This window comes from Monomorium pharaonis, chromosome 4, assembly GCF_013373865.1.
Source record: "Monomorium pharaonis isolate MP-MQ-018 chromosome 4, ASM1337386v2, whole genome shotgun sequence".
In the NCBI taxonomy this organism is placed as follows: domain Eukaryota; kingdom Metazoa; phylum Arthropoda; class Insecta; order Hymenoptera; family Formicidae; genus Monomorium; species Monomorium pharaonis.
The window spans coordinates 6,453,446-6,469,473 of NC_050470.1; the positions used below are offsets into that span (position 1 = coordinate 6,453,446).

At 31.2% G+C, this 16,028-nt stretch overlaps 1 protein-coding gene across 1 annotated transcript; it reads left to right on the top strand.

Moving 5' to 3' along the window:
* Positions 1 to 78: 78 nt before the first annotated feature.
* On the top strand, positions 79 to 14,853 carry LOC105839757 (fatty acid synthase). Its single transcript, XM_012686281.3, has 19 exons — positions 79 to 554; positions 865 to 1,115; positions 1,455 to 1,686; positions 2,609 to 3,030; positions 4,274 to 4,567; positions 4,815 to 5,022; positions 5,117 to 5,277; positions 5,746 to 6,063; positions 6,700 to 7,205; positions 7,432 to 7,736; positions 8,245 to 8,643; positions 9,299 to 10,317; positions 10,526 to 10,767; positions 11,103 to 11,796; positions 11,969 to 12,788; positions 13,110 to 13,579; positions 13,711 to 13,965; positions 14,050 to 14,301; positions 14,389 to 14,853. The coding sequence occupies exons 1-19, from the start codon at positions 386 to 388 to the stop codon at positions 14,572 to 14,574; spliced, it is 7,203 nt and encodes a 2,400-aa protein (XP_012541735.1). The 5' UTR covers positions 79 to 385; the 3' UTR covers positions 14,575 to 14,853.
* The last annotated feature ends 1,175 nt before the right edge of the window (positions 14,854 to 16,028 follow it).

The following is a 16,028-nucleotide window of genomic DNA, read 5'->3' on the forward strand; positions in this document are numbered from 1 at the left end:
TTAATTCTTTTGCGTTACTAAATACTCGAGATAGTGAGTTGGTTATTTAAAAAAAACGTATCTAAGATATTTCTCACTAGTAATGTAAATGATTGTATGTTCGAGAAAGTTCAAAGTAGTAATGAAATTCTAGGAGGTAGGGATGTTCTTCGTTATAAGAACTCGCCGCTTTCTGCTGTCTTGTCTTTCAGTCGCGATTTGTTGTTCACAGAATCGGTTACTGAACTTAAGTTAATAAACCTGATTAAAATTCGTATACACAGTGCAAGGATTAATAAAGGAATTAATTATATTTTTTTAATTAATAAAATAGTAGTTCGATAATTAAATTCAGCAGCATTGTTTTTGTTCTTCAAATTGACGAAATCGGTGAATCTTCAGAACGATGCCTGTGAGGACTCATAAGAGTTATGAAACTCCTGTACCTGGTGAAGAAATCGTTATCTCTGGTATTGCCGGTAGATTTCCAGATTCTAACAATGTAGAAGAGCTCAAAAACAATTTATTAAATAAAGTAGATCTGGTCTCGGGCGATGATCGTCGATGGAATTTAGGTAATTAATAGATTATAATTTACAGAAAAGTTTTAATTGCTATAAATCTTATTATTATGACAATATGTATTAAATATTGAATAAGAAACACATGTAATTCGATATCATTTTATAGAAAACATGTGAAAAAATACTTATATGCACATATAAAAAATTTTATAGAATAGAATTTTATTATTTCAGCATATACAACTTCAGCATATGCCAAAAAGAAACATAAGAAATTTTATATAACTTTATATTAATTTTATGTTGTGTGTGTGTGTGTGTAATGAACCTGATTTATATTATACTTTATGAATGTCAACAGATCATCCGGAGATTCCGCAGCGTACAGGAAAGATTAACAATATTGGTAAATTCGATGCACTGTTCTTTGGAGTACATTTCAAACAGGCCCACACGATGGATCCGATGTGCAGAGGATTACTGGAGCACGCTTATGAGGCCGTTATTGACGCGGGAATTAATCCTAAGCAATTGCGTGGATCACGAATCGGCGTTTTCGTGGGCGCATGTTTCTCAGAATCTGAAAAAACTTGGTTTTACGAAAAATTGCAGGTAGATATTGTTTTATCAATAACACGAAACAGTATTATGTACTAGACGAATCATAATTTCTTCTGTTAACTAAATCTGGATGTAGAAAGAATTTTGAATATTGATAATTTTATATTTTAGTTCCATTTATAATTTAAATTTGTAATTACTTGATTGCTTATTATTATAAGAAGGAAATAGGAAAATATAGAGAGCAAAAATTGTTCAAGAAAAATTAGATGTTAAAAACGATAAATATATGTATAATCTGATATATAAAAATGACAAATATATAATCTAATATATAATCGTGTATTAATAAAAAATAATTTTCCATTCTTAATTTTCCCGTATGATTAGATAAATGGCTTTGGAATTACCGGATGTAGTAGAGCCATGTTGGCGAATAGGATTTCCTACTGGCTAGGAGTGACTGGACCATCGTACACTTTAGATTCTGCCTGCAGCTCTAGCTTAATAGCACTGGAGCACGCTTATCGATGCTTGCAAGAGGGTCAATGCGAGGCTGCTATTGTTGGCGGATCAAATCTGTGTCTTCATCCCTTCGTGTCGTTACAATTTTCTCGTCTTGGTACAATCCCTCGTTTTCGATTAAATTTCTGCACGAATCTGCATGATATAAAAAAATCATTCGTAAAACTCAAGTTTCCTTTTCACTTATATACTTTATTATAAAGAAATTAAAAATTATACTTATTAATGAAGTAATTATATTGATTAATAAAGTTGTTATTAATTAAGTTTATTATAGATATTTTATCTGTAGTTTGCAAAAAATTTATTTATAAAGGCTTAAAAAAAGAAAAGTTCAAAATTTAATATTTGTGTTTTGGTAATTCGACACGTACAGGGTGCCATAGTCAATGAAGAGACACAAGAGATTGAGATGAATAAAAATGTATTTTTGTATCATGTTGCGATTATAAAGATAGCTGAATTCGTCCGATTTATCGCCAAATACAAGCGCATGACGAGATAGGACTCCTAATGAGATGCGCATCTGTTGTTGCTAGATACGCGGGGAGTTGTTAGCAATGTTTTTACGTTCAACTCACCGCATCTTGCGACGGCAGATGCACGTCTCACTGGGCAGTCCAATCTTGCTGCGCGCTTGCATTTGGCGGTAGGCCAGGCGAATTCAATTATCTTTATAAATTAACTCGATAATTGTTGTGAATATTGCAACATGATAGACAGAACATTTTTGTTTATTTCCATCTCTTGTATCTCTTCATGAGCATTGACGCACATAATTATAAACACCTTATATATTAACGATTCTAACGAATTGTATTCTAACTACTTAATCATACATATAAAATGTATAGAACGTAAAAATGTAAAAATTTAATAATATAACAATATTCTGTCGTACAATAAGTCAAAAATATGAAATAAAATTTATACTTAGTTTTGTTTTTGAAAGAATCGATATATACTATAGAATGGAGATATTGTAGACAATTCCATATACTTTATGATAATGATTGCAGGGGTTTTGTCATCTGACGGCCGTTGTAAAGCATTTGACGCCAACGCGGATGGCTATGCTCGCAGTGAGGCAATTTGCGTTATATATCTACAGAAAGCGAAAAACGCGAAACGAATCTATGCTACAGTGGTCCACGGTAAAACAAATTGCGATGGTTACAAGGCGCAGGGCATTGCGTTTCCATCGACCACGATGCAGGGCAAGTTGATGGAAGACTGCTACAAAGAAGTTGGTCTGTCGCTGAATGATCTGTACTATCTGGAATGTCACGGTACTGGCACCAAAATTGGCGATTCTGAAGAGCTCAACGCGATCGAAAAAATTTTCTGCAAAAATGGAAGACCTACCCCTTTGCTGATCGGTTCTGTTAAGTCAAATATGGGTCATGCCGAGCCCGCTAGCGGTCTATGTCAAATTGCTAAGGTGATTAAAAAAAAATGTTACATTAACATTAAAACACTTATTGAAAATCTTTATAACGATAAACTAATTAAATATTTTTTAGCTTAAATATTAAATACTAATTATTTAGATAATAATTTTTTTCTTTTAACTTTAACTATATTTTTAATTATGACAAACAAAAGAATAATTAAATAAGTTTTAATGAACTTAGCAGATTAGTTCTTTTTTTGTTGTTTTTTTAAAATGAAATTAATGTTTTTAATCCAAATTATATTTGGATTAAATTTGGTTTTTTGAATATTAAGATTCAAATAGTTTGAATACATTGAATCAATACTTGAATAATAGGCTAATTTGGCAAATTAATTATCCGAATACGAACAAATTGGAAGTATATTTATATTTTCCATTAAAAGTCTTTTACCAAATTAAAATTAGATAAAATCGTTTTTGAATGATACGCATAACGTTAACATCTATATCACTTTTAACATATCAGTTCTCGCATCCGCATTTTTTACAAACGAATAAAATAACACAAAATAGTTCGATATTTGGTGCACTTTATCCTAACCCAACGTATATTATGAAAAAACTCTAAACACTCGCTTCATACCGAAAGGATTCTTATATCTTGATAAGAAGAATTATATACAGAAATGCATCATTGAAAATTATCATGTATCACTACTCTCAGTATAATACCAATGAAAAGTTTGAATATTCTCAACATTTAAATAGCAGTGATAATAATAGCTTAACATTACGCTGTAGTTTAACTATTTCTAAAGAAGAAAAAAAACTTTAAAAAATTAAAAAGTCTACTAGAGGGTGTCCAGAAGTTTAAAAAATTAAAAAGATACTGGTGACTCAATCTTAAATAGAACAAAAAATGATAATCAATATGATATCAGATAAATAAAGTAAAACAGTCATTTCAAGAAAAATCATAATGATGTCATTCAATACATTTTTTGTTACCAATGTTGAAATAAAGAAAAAGTTTTATTTATCCAAAATAAATTTTAAGACTTAATATTTGAAAAGTTAAGTTTATTTGACTTGATTATGAATATGATTATAGTAATAAAAATGTATCGTGTTAGTTCTAATTTATTTATCTAACTTATTTAACTCTATTTAAAATTGTTGTTTGTTAATATTACCATTATTCGAATAATTGATTGAAAAAAGGTAAAAAAGTTAGCTAAGTTGTGGACGTTAATTATGCTATTAATTCATTAAGTTGTATTTATTGTAGGTACTAATATCAATGGAAACGGGAATAATTCCACCTAATTTGCATTATTCTCGGCCACGAGAAGGATTTAAAGCTCTTACAGATGGTAGGCTCAAAGTTGTCACCGAGCTGACACCTTGGAATGGTGGTCTCATGGGCATTAATTCCTTTGGTTTCGGAGGTGCCAATTGTCATATCATATTGAAATCTAATTCGAAAAAGAAAATAAATAATGGAGCACCAAATGACGATTTACCGAGACTCGTAGCAGTATCTGGACGTACAGAGGATTCTGTTAACGTGTTCTTAGATGATGTAAGTGAAGAATGATTAATGAAGAACTAAGGAAGAAAAATTGTATAAAAATGAAATAATATAAAACAAAAAATGAATAAAATATATTGCTAGATTAATGGCAGAATTGGAAAATTGATAACTTTAAATAAAATTTTTATGCAATTTAAACAAAGTGTCTTTGGAGAAAAACACAACGTAAAATATTAAAATGTTATTGAACAGATACGTTAAATATTTATGAGAAAATTAATTTTTATTTTTATAGATTAAAAAGCATCCGATAGACGTTGAATATATCCGTCTGCTGCATGATATTCACTCTGATGATATTCAAGGACATTTGTATCGAGGATACATAATAGTCGGTTCGAAAACAGCGGAGCAGTGCCCGAGGGAAATAGAAAATTATTTAGGAACTGTGAGACCGATATGGTTTGTGTTTTCCGGTATGGGATCACAGTGGCCTGGCATGGGTGTGTGTTGTATTAATTTCTTTATAATTTCTCTAACAATGAGAATGGTATTATCCTAATATTTATTGTTTATTTGACTTATGATTTCAAATAGGTATCGAATTGATGAGGTTCCCTATTTTTGCCGAAGCTATTAAAAAATGCGATGCTCTCTTACGACCACGCGGTGTAGACATTATTAATATATTGACAAACAAAGATAAAACTATTTTCGACAATATTTTGCATTCGTTTGTGGGTATCGCGGCAGTACAGGTGAGCTATGCATATAATTATAAATTATACATAATTTTTTTCATAAATTGTACTCTGCAAAAAACATTAAAAATTAGAAAAATAAAACTGGCATAATAGATATAAAAATGTTTTAATTATAAATAATATAAATAAGTTACAACAATTCAATTTAAAAAAATTATATTAAAAATAAGAAGAAACAACAAATATTTTTAAAAACATAAGATATTAAAAATTAGAAAAAGACAACTGAAATAATGAAGATAAAATTTAAAAAAAGAAATATACATATGAAATAATAAAAGTTAAATTTAGTAATAATTTAGAAATTTAGACAATAAGATATTTCAATATTTTTATGTAAAATTATATTTTAATTTAAAAAATTAGAAAACATTAAACAGATATATAAATAAATATTTAATATCTTTATGTAATATAGATATTTAAATTTAAAAAAAATTAATTACGGTATGAATTTTATAGATTGGTTTGGTAGATCTCCTCACATCTATAGGCATCGTACCCGATAACATCATTGGTCATTCTGTTGGAGAGCTTGGTTGCGCTTACGCAGACGGATGCTTCACTGCCGAACAAATGATTTTGTCAGCGTATTCAAGAGGTTTAGCATCCATTGAAACTGAGCTTCCTTATGGTTCGATGGCGGCTGTCGGTCTTGGCTACGAGGATATCAAAAATATGTGCCCACCCGACATCGAAGTGGCTTGCCATAATGCTTCTGACAGCAGCACTATTAGTGGACCCGCTGAGTCTATGAAGGAATTTGTCGCGCAATTACAGGTTCGCTTATAGATACCTTTTTTTTAAATCAAGAAATTCTTCTAAATTGTATTGATAAAAAATATATAGCTGTATAAGAATTTATAAGTAGATTTAAATGGGAAATTTTTACAATGTAACTTCTAGTATGTTGGTTAAAGTATAATATATTTAATTAAAATGTAACAATATATATATATATATATATATATATATATATATATTTATTTATTTATATGTATTACTTATTTGTAACAATAGTTATAGTATAATTCAAAAATAGTAATTTTTGAGCTGTCGGAAGAAAGAAGAGAATTCTAATAACTGAGCACACTTAATGAAGAGCCAATAATATCTACTTTTATTCCTCTACAAACAGTTAACCAAATTGTTATATTCACTTATTGATTACTAAATATTCAAATTGGGTAATTTTATTTCTTGAGTTATGTCGCTGTTATAACAAATGAATGACATTTTTATTACGGTTCTTACAATCAATTTTAATTATTTATTATGCTGCTGAATTATAAGTATTGTATTTCTTTTAAAATTTGTTTTAACTAAGCCTTTTTAATTATTTATTATGCTGCTGAATTATAAGTATTGTATTTCTTTTAAAATTTGTCTTAACTAAGCCTATGTATATGTAACCAGGCTAAACAAATCTTCGCAAGGGAAGTAGCATGTAGCAACATACCCTATCACAGTCGCTACATCGCACCCGCTGGACCGAAACTTTTAGCTTACCTAACCGAGGTAATTCCTGAACCGAAGCCGCGTAGCCAGAAGTGGGTGAGCACATCTGTACCACGCAACCAATGGTCCACCGCGTCCGCTAAGTTATCATCCGCTGAATATCATACCAACAATCTTTTGAGTCCCGTGTTATTCGAGGAAACGGCGCGTATGATCCCGAAGGATGCGGTAACCATCGAGATTGCTCCTCACGGTCTACTACAGGCCATCCTCAGACGATCCCTCGGCTCGGGCGTTACTAATATCGCGCTTACTCAGCGCGGTCACAAAGATAATGTTGATGTTGTTTTACAAGCGATAGGCAAACTCTACAATACAGGATATCAACCAAATCTTGCAAATCTTTATCCGCCCGTCGAATATCCAGTTAGCCGTGGTACCCCAATGATCTCACCTTCTGTTAGGTAGGTTTCTAAGAATCTAAATGTTCAATTGTTTAAAATAAACCAAGAATTTTTATGCTTAATGTACATACCTATTAAAATTTAACCGTCCTTTGATTATTATTCATGAAGTGATTAATAAAAAGCCGATTAATAAGAAAATTAAGGAAATGTACGAAAATTATTTTGAGAATTTCATGTATTGAGAGATTAGAATAATAAACTAAATGATTTAATTTCCTTCAAGATGGGAACATTCTGACGACTGGTACGTAACGGCATATAAGTCGCAAAAGAAGATCGCTTCCGGAGAGAAAAACATTACTTTGTCAACAGATGACGAAAATTTTGAGTATATGAGAGATTATGTTATTGATGGAAAGAATTTAGTACCTGCTATGGGATATCTTGCTATGGTTTGGGAAATTATGGGTACATTGCATTCGGAAGTATATTCAGAATTATCAGTTGTCTTCGAAGATGTTATATTCAAGCGGGCTATCCATATACCAAAAGAAAGCGATGTTCAATTAACACTGATGGTTCAAAGAGGTATTCTTATTTCTATTCATATAAAAAATATGTACTACTGTGAATAACAATCATTATCTACCATTCAGCGCTATCACAGAATATGAATTGAAAGTATTAACTCTTGATTTAAAATCTTTTTTCTAAAATAAAAATAAATAATAAAATAAACGAGGGAGCTAAATAATAACTATTTCGTAGAATTATTTTTTCTGAAAAAATTCCATTTGAAACTTTGATTTTTTAAATTATTTGATCATATAATTTGTTTAAATTTTATTTGAATTTTATTACAATTTCGATAGTTATATTAGACACTAGTATTTAATATGTTGATGCAATTAATATTTGGAGAGCATATTCTATTCAGTCAGTCTTTCTTTCGAAATTTATAAATGATTTATATTTTAAGATGGAAAATAAAAATATAATATTTATAAGAATATTTATAATAACTTTTTCATTGCAAGGATTTGTCACATATTCTTATTAATTATAATATTTTAATTAATTATAATTATTTCTTCAGGCACTGGAAGATTTGAAGTGACGGAAGGGGATACAACAGTCGCGACTGGATTCGTTCGAGTTGTAAAGAACCCTGCGCAAGAAAAAATACCTGTTAAGATGTTGCCAGAAGATGATGAGGAAGAAATAATGAATACGGAGGATATTTATAAAGAGCTAAGATTACGAGGTTATGAATATTCTGGAGCTTTCCGTTCTTTAAAAAGCGCATCCCTGTCAAGAAAGAAGGGACACATTTCTTGGATGTGTAATTGGGTAACATTCATTGATAACATGCTACAGATGATGATTCTTGGATTAGATACGAAAGATTTATACATACCTACAAAAATACGGAAGATGGTAATTGATAGCAAGCTTCATCAACAGGAAATCCAAAATATGGATTCAGAAAACAAACGTAAATATAAGTTATTTCATGTTCTAAATTTATATATATATATATATATATATATATATATATATATATATTATATATATATATATATAGCATTGCAGTATCAGCAATAAAGTTTTAATTATCAGTATAATTTATACGGCTTCAGTGTTAGTCTTTTAATGGATATACTTTATTACTTCAAGTTAAATTACGTAGTTAAGAAGGGATAATCTTTTAATACAGAGCAAAATAAATTCTTGCACTTCTTAAAGAAAAAAATTATTTTATAGATATTTTATAGAGATATTTTATAAATTTTCAATAAAGCGTGGAACTTTTAAATTTATATTAGGTAAATGTATAAAAAGAAGTTATATATTATATATTATAGTCAATATCAATTCTCAATCTTAATGAAAAAAATATAATTTAAATTACATCATTAATATTATTGTAAGTAATATTAGGATAGTAGCATAATAATCACATGATATTTTATGTAATCGATTATACATTCTAATATTATTTAATTATTGTTAATATTAGAATAAATAAAAATTTTTAACTGTATTTTACAAAGTTCTTATATAATAATAATATTTAATAATAATATTTAATAAATCACACAATAAGCACTATAATTACACATATATAAATATTGTACTTCTCTTTGCAGAACTTCCTGTACATGTCTACAAAGATTTGGATACTATAATATCAGGTGGGATCGAAATCCGTGGTTTTAGAGGTACAATCATACCTCGCGAATTGTCAATCAACGACTCAGTTCTCGAAGAATATAAATTCATAGCTTATCGCGATAAAGCACATGTATCACTGAAGGAGGCAATCAGATTGTCCACGCAAATCGCGATCGAATGTCATCAAGCTACTCACGTGAAGACCATTGAGTTGATCGATGATTCCGATAATGTGACGACTGATAAATTAGCGTCACCCATGCTCACTGAGATTTTAAATGACTTACCTTTGATTCAGCCGAAAGTGCAACTATCAGCACCATCTAATCGTTTTGATGACTTTTTACTCACGAATGTGACCTCCGTAAACATTAATGAAGTGTCCAAAGAAGACAATGTTCTGCTTGCTGTCGGTATCGAATTACTGTCAAAGAATAAGACACATCAATTAGAGCAAATTCTGTCGAAACTGAGAAACGGTGGTTTTGTATTGACACGGGAAAGATCATTCAAACTTGAGAATCTTTCAACACTTTCGAAGAACGGTTTAGACGTCATTTTAGAGAAAAGCACTGGCGAAGAGATTATCGTACTTTTAAAGAAGAAGGAACAACTCGTTAAGAGAACGGAAGTCATCCATGTTAATAATAATGAGTTCACCTGGCTTAAGAAATTGAATTCGTTCATGAATGAAAAAAATGAAATCACCGACATGAGGATAATACTCGTTAGCGAGGGAGAATTAGAAAGTGGTTTGCTAGGCTTCGTGAACTGCTTAAGAAAGGAAGTAGGCGGAGAAATGATCAGATGCGTATTGATACAAGATACCGAAGCTCCCAAATTTTCCTTACGGGATCCGTTATACTTGGAACAGCTTCAGTTAAATTTGCCGATCAACGTATTAAAACCGCAAAAAATATGGGGTTCATATAGGTATCAACCATTGTCGAGTTTTCAGCCAAAACCTGTCCGTCATGCGTATGTTGATGAAATGGTATGTAGTAATATGTAGCAGGAAAACATATCGTGATTCTGACACGTTTTATATAGATGTGTATATGCAATTACATTTATATTATTATTACTTTTCTACACACAGTCATACAACAGTAATTACTCCATTTTTATATTTTATATATATATATATATTACAGAAATAAAATGTATATCTTATATTTATATATAAAATATGTAAAAAATAGATACCTGGCGATTTAAGTTCACTTCGTTGGATCGAAGGCCCTATACGTCCTGATGCTAAGCAAAAGGATTTGGTCCATGTAGCTTACTCGTCTCTCAACTTGAAAGACATTATGTTTGCAACTAGAGAACTCGTTTTGGATACTAACTCATTGAATAATCGATTTGACAAGTGCTTATTCGGCTTTGAATACGCTGGTGTCGATACCGCTGGTCATCGAGTTATGGGATTTGGCTGTCGAAGGTAATATTCTTATTAAAAATTCTGCGAAATTATATACTATACATTAAAAAGTTTTATTAGCATGAAAAAAATACTACTCTTGTATAAAAGGATCAAGTTTTTGCTATATTTTTAAAAGTGCATTAATATATCTAATTACTGTAAATAATACATGCGAGATTTTTTAGAAATTTTTTATTTCTCATATTGTACATAAATTTTAATTTTGTTTAATGTTTATATAACCATTAATTGATTTAATTATTATAAAATTTTTTTCGGAAATATTGTTCTATGCTCTTTAACAATAAGACACCTTAGAAATTGAGATAGATAGAATCCATTTATACTTTCAGAGGTATATCGAATATCATCGAACCAGATAGAGATTTTTGTTGGAACGTGCCTGACAATTGGTCTTTGGAAGACGCGGCCACTGTGCCAAGTGTGTACGCATTATGCTATAATGGGCTGTATCAGCGTGCTGAGATGAAGAAGGGCGATAAATTGCTCATTCATTGCGGCACTGGTGGTATCGGTCAAGCAGCAATACATCTTGCTCTTCACGAAGGCTGCGAAGTATTCACCACCGCGGGAACGCCTGAAAAACGCAAATTAATCCGCGAGATGTTCCCATCGATTCCGGATGATCATATCGGTAACTCGCGTGACCTCACCTTCGAACGGTTGGTACTTCAGCAAACAAAAGGCAAGGGAGTAGATATTGTTTTAAACTTATTGGGCGATGAGCAGTTCCAGGCGTCGATTCGCTGTTTAGGGCAGGGTGGTCGTTTCTTAGAGATGGGCAAATTTGATATTACTTCAGACAATTCCTTGGGAATGATGATCTTCTTGAAAGAAGTCAGTGTCCACGGAGTTATGATAAACAATTTATTTGCTATGACAGAGGAATATAAGAAAGATTTGCATGATATAGTAAATAAGGGCCTGAAAAACGGAGCTGTTAAACCGCTTGTTAGAAAAGTCTTTGAAAAAGAAGAATTGGAAACAGCTTTCAGATATATGACGACCGGAGAGCACGTAGGCAAGGTAAAAGAAATTTATTAAAATATTACAAATTCTTTCTATCACTTTTATATAATACAATTATATATAATTATAATAAAAACGCATGTAACTATATTATATATACAATTAAAACATAAAATCTGCAAGAAAATGAAAAAAAAGTTAATATAGCTGTTACATGCTTTTTTTATAGGTACTTTTGAAAATTTGCGATGAGAAGAAGATCCTGGAAAAGAAACCTATTCTCGCCGATCCTCGATATTACTGTGACAGTGGTAAAACCTATCTCATCCTGGGTGGACTGGGTGGTTTCGGATTGGAATTAGCCGATTGGCTGGTACTTCGAGGTGCCAAAAACTTGGTGTTAACATCAAGAACGGGAATAAAGAACGGTTATCAACGTATGAAGGTCGAATTATGGAAATCTTATGGCGTGAATGTGCTTATTATCACGGGAGCCGACGCTTCGAGTCGCAAGGATTGTGAATTCATACTGAACTCCGCGGAGAAACAGGGCCCGGTGGATGCCGTCTTCAATCTTGCTATGGTGTTGAAGGACGGTGTCTGCAAGAACCAAACGCCGGAATCATTCGAGGAGTCTTTCAGGGCGAAAGCTCGGGCCACGAAGATGCTGGATGAGCTATCCAGAAAGTTGTGTCCGCAACTTCGGCAATTCGTAGTTTTCTCCTCAATTTCTTCCGGGAAAGGGAATGCCGGACAGACAAATTACGGTATGGCTAATTCCGTGATGGAAAGAATTTGTGAGCGCAGAGTAGCGGACGGTTTGCCGGGACTGGCTATTCAATGGGGCGCGATAAGCGAAGTTGGTCTTATCGCCGACAACAGGGAACGAGCCATTGACGGTATATTGCAGCAAAAGGTATCTTCCTGCCTTGAGAAGCTCGAAATCTTTTTGCTGCAGGATCGCCCAGTGGTATCTAGTATGGTGGTAGCAAAGAAACATGTAGGTACTGGAGCTATCAACATTGTGGACATCGTAGCGAATATAATAGGTAAGATTGTTGTATAAAATAATTTTTCAGAAAATTTTTTCTTACAAAATTAAAAAAAACGAAAATTAAATGTATTATCAGATACTTTTATATTTATGATCTATAAGCTGCAAACTTATTAAGTATTTCTGATAAAATAAATATTTTTGAAATAAAAATCATATTTTATTATTTATATTATTTATTTATACTATTTTCATTCAAAATGTATGTCAATTTTGATAATTAGAAAATTTTCACAAATAAATATATTGATATATCATTATTTAAGAAAACACATTACTACCGATATCGATTTTTATTACATCTTGATACTTGTAGGTGTGAAAGATTTGAACACTGTGGCTCAGGACATACCGTTGACCGAGCTTGGCATGGATTCAACGATGGCTGTAAAGATCAAACAAGCACTGGAACGTGAATGCGATATCTTCTTCACTGCACAAGACATGGCCAATCTGAACTTCGCCAAACTGATGGAGATGCGCGATAGAGACTTGGAACGACAAAAAGCAGATCGCCAAAAGGGCGATGACGCTGCCGAGTTATCTGGCATACAATTGTTGATTCGAATGTCCAATAACGAGGAATTATTTACCGATACTTGTGTGGAATTACAAACTAAAATGAATCCGCGCCGGCTTAAAACATTCCTTTTGCCGGGTATACAGGGTTCCGGACACATATTTAATCCACTGGCGTCAAAGATCAAACCTATCACGATAGCCTTGCAATATGGAATAACAAATGCTAATATGTCTATACCAGAATACGCCGATCATCTTTTACGAGTACGTATATGTGGAAAGGGATAAATGAGATAAAATGAGATACTTATTTGGTATTTTTTTAACGAATATTTTCATTGAATCGAAAAATGTTTTCCCATGCGAATTGACGCACGTTTCGTTGAAATTTTCAGCATATTTTACCAACGGCAGAAGAGCAAAGAGGTTTTGCAATCATCGGATATTCATTCGGTTCGTTAATTGCCATCGAGTTAGCGAGACGATTAGAAAAACAAGGTTTGAACGGTCGAGTAGTGCTAATTGACGGTGCTCCTGAGTTATTGAAAGCGATGGTAGAGCAATTTATTCCATTCACTACAGAGGAAGAACTTCAAAATAATATCTTGCTTGCTATTATGGACAGCATACAAACAGCCTTAAGTGGAAATGTAAATTTTATTGTTGGATGTTAAAATACTTTCCGATTGTATTCTGATTTTGTTATCAATATATTCTTGTTTTTTTTTTTGTAGTTACTTTTAGAGCTGGAGAAATGTACTACCTGGGAAGAGAAGTTAGATTTATTACTCTCGCACATTCCTGACAATAAAATGTCGCTTTCGATCAAAACTCAGAAAGCATTATGTACAACTATGTACATGCACATTCTCGCTCTTCGAAGATATGACTTGTCGGCCTTGGAACAAATACGATCGCCTATAACACTTTTAAAACCCACGGTACCATCCATCAGTATGACCGAAGAAGATTATGGCTTACATAAGGTATGTTTCCATGTACTTTTTACAAATGTCCATGGTTTTAATTTGCCGTAATCGACCTAACAATACAGCAATAAAAAAACTTTTCAGATCACACGAGACAAGGTGGAAGTGTATTATGCTGAAGGCAACCATGTCACAATGTTGGACGATGACAAGGTAGTAATGGCAATCAATGGAGAACCGTTGATTGATCCTGAAGAATTCAAGAAACTTTTAGAAGAAGATCGGCCGTTCGGGTACGAAGAAACGAAGAAAAAACGCACAAGAGTTTAAAATACAGCTGAATTACACCTAAATATAAAAGCCTATAATATATTTAATTTAAAAAATATATAACATATATATGTATATGTAATTTTTGTCGAATTCAGACTAGAACTGTAAATATGATCTGGATTTGAATATTTAAACAATTAATGCATTGATTTAGCTATTATACAAATGTGAAACTATTCATACGAAATATCTATGATTCAAACAATTGAATCTGCATACATAAATTTGTCACTTTGGATTTATCCCTTTTTCTTTCCCTCGATTTCCTATAAAAAATAAAAAATTAATTACAAAATTAATATGCAAAATTTAATGTTGAAAATTCTGATTTTATATGTTTAATGTACGACAAAAATGAAATTAAAATATAAATAACAATGTATATTTTTTTGTTTCAGAGATATTCGAGTTTACTTAATTTGTTAAAATTTATTTAATTATTTTTGCTTTCTTAGCTTTGTAAAAGAATGTTTTCTAGAACAAAACAATATCATTAAAACAAGCTGATTTAATTTAAGCTAATATAAGTTAATACTCTTTTATTAAAAGAAATATTTAATTATGTTTACTTTTTCTTGTTTTTAAATATTTTCAGTATATATTTGTTTTCTCTCTATAAAGTGACTATACAAATTATAAAAGAATCTTCGAATATGTGCGTGTTCATGTAAAATTAATTATAATTTCAATAAATTTTGGCTTATTATACTTTGTAATTAATTACTTGTTTTTCAAATTTTTTGTAGTTTGAATCTAAAGTCATAGATTCGGTTCTTCTCAGATATTAAGATTAATTTAGATAATTTGAACATTTGAATTCAAATAAATGGGTAAAGTTATTTTAGATAATTCAAATATTATATTCATTAAATATTTATAATTCTAGTTTGAATATTTATAAAATTGGCAAAAATCCATAGGTGATGTTTTTTTGCAAAATATGTGGGCAAAAACACTATTATAAAGTTAACAAAAATAAATTTAAGAAATAAATAAATAATTGATATAAAGTTTACTTATACAATGTTTCTTTAATTCAATTAAACCTTCATGAAGAATTTTTAATTTGAAATCTTTTTACTTCTCTCAAGAAGTATAATATTAATAAATACAGAATGTATATGTTAATAGATATTTGTACAACTAAAGCAGTCGGCTAATTGCTCACAACTGCGGGATATGTGTTCATCTGTATATGTGGGCAACAGCCGATCCACACATGCGCACACAATATTTTTTCTTACCTTTGCGTCGAAATATTGGTCCACGAAGTGATACGTGAGAAGAAGACCAGTTTCGAGGCACAGGTAGCAAAAATATATTTTTTGAAATATTTTTTAGATTTTGTGTACATTTCATTAAAAATAAAATTATCAAGTACAACCAATCACAAGTCAAATTATACAAAAAATAACGTAATGAGCTGAAAGATTGATTATTGTTGACGAAAG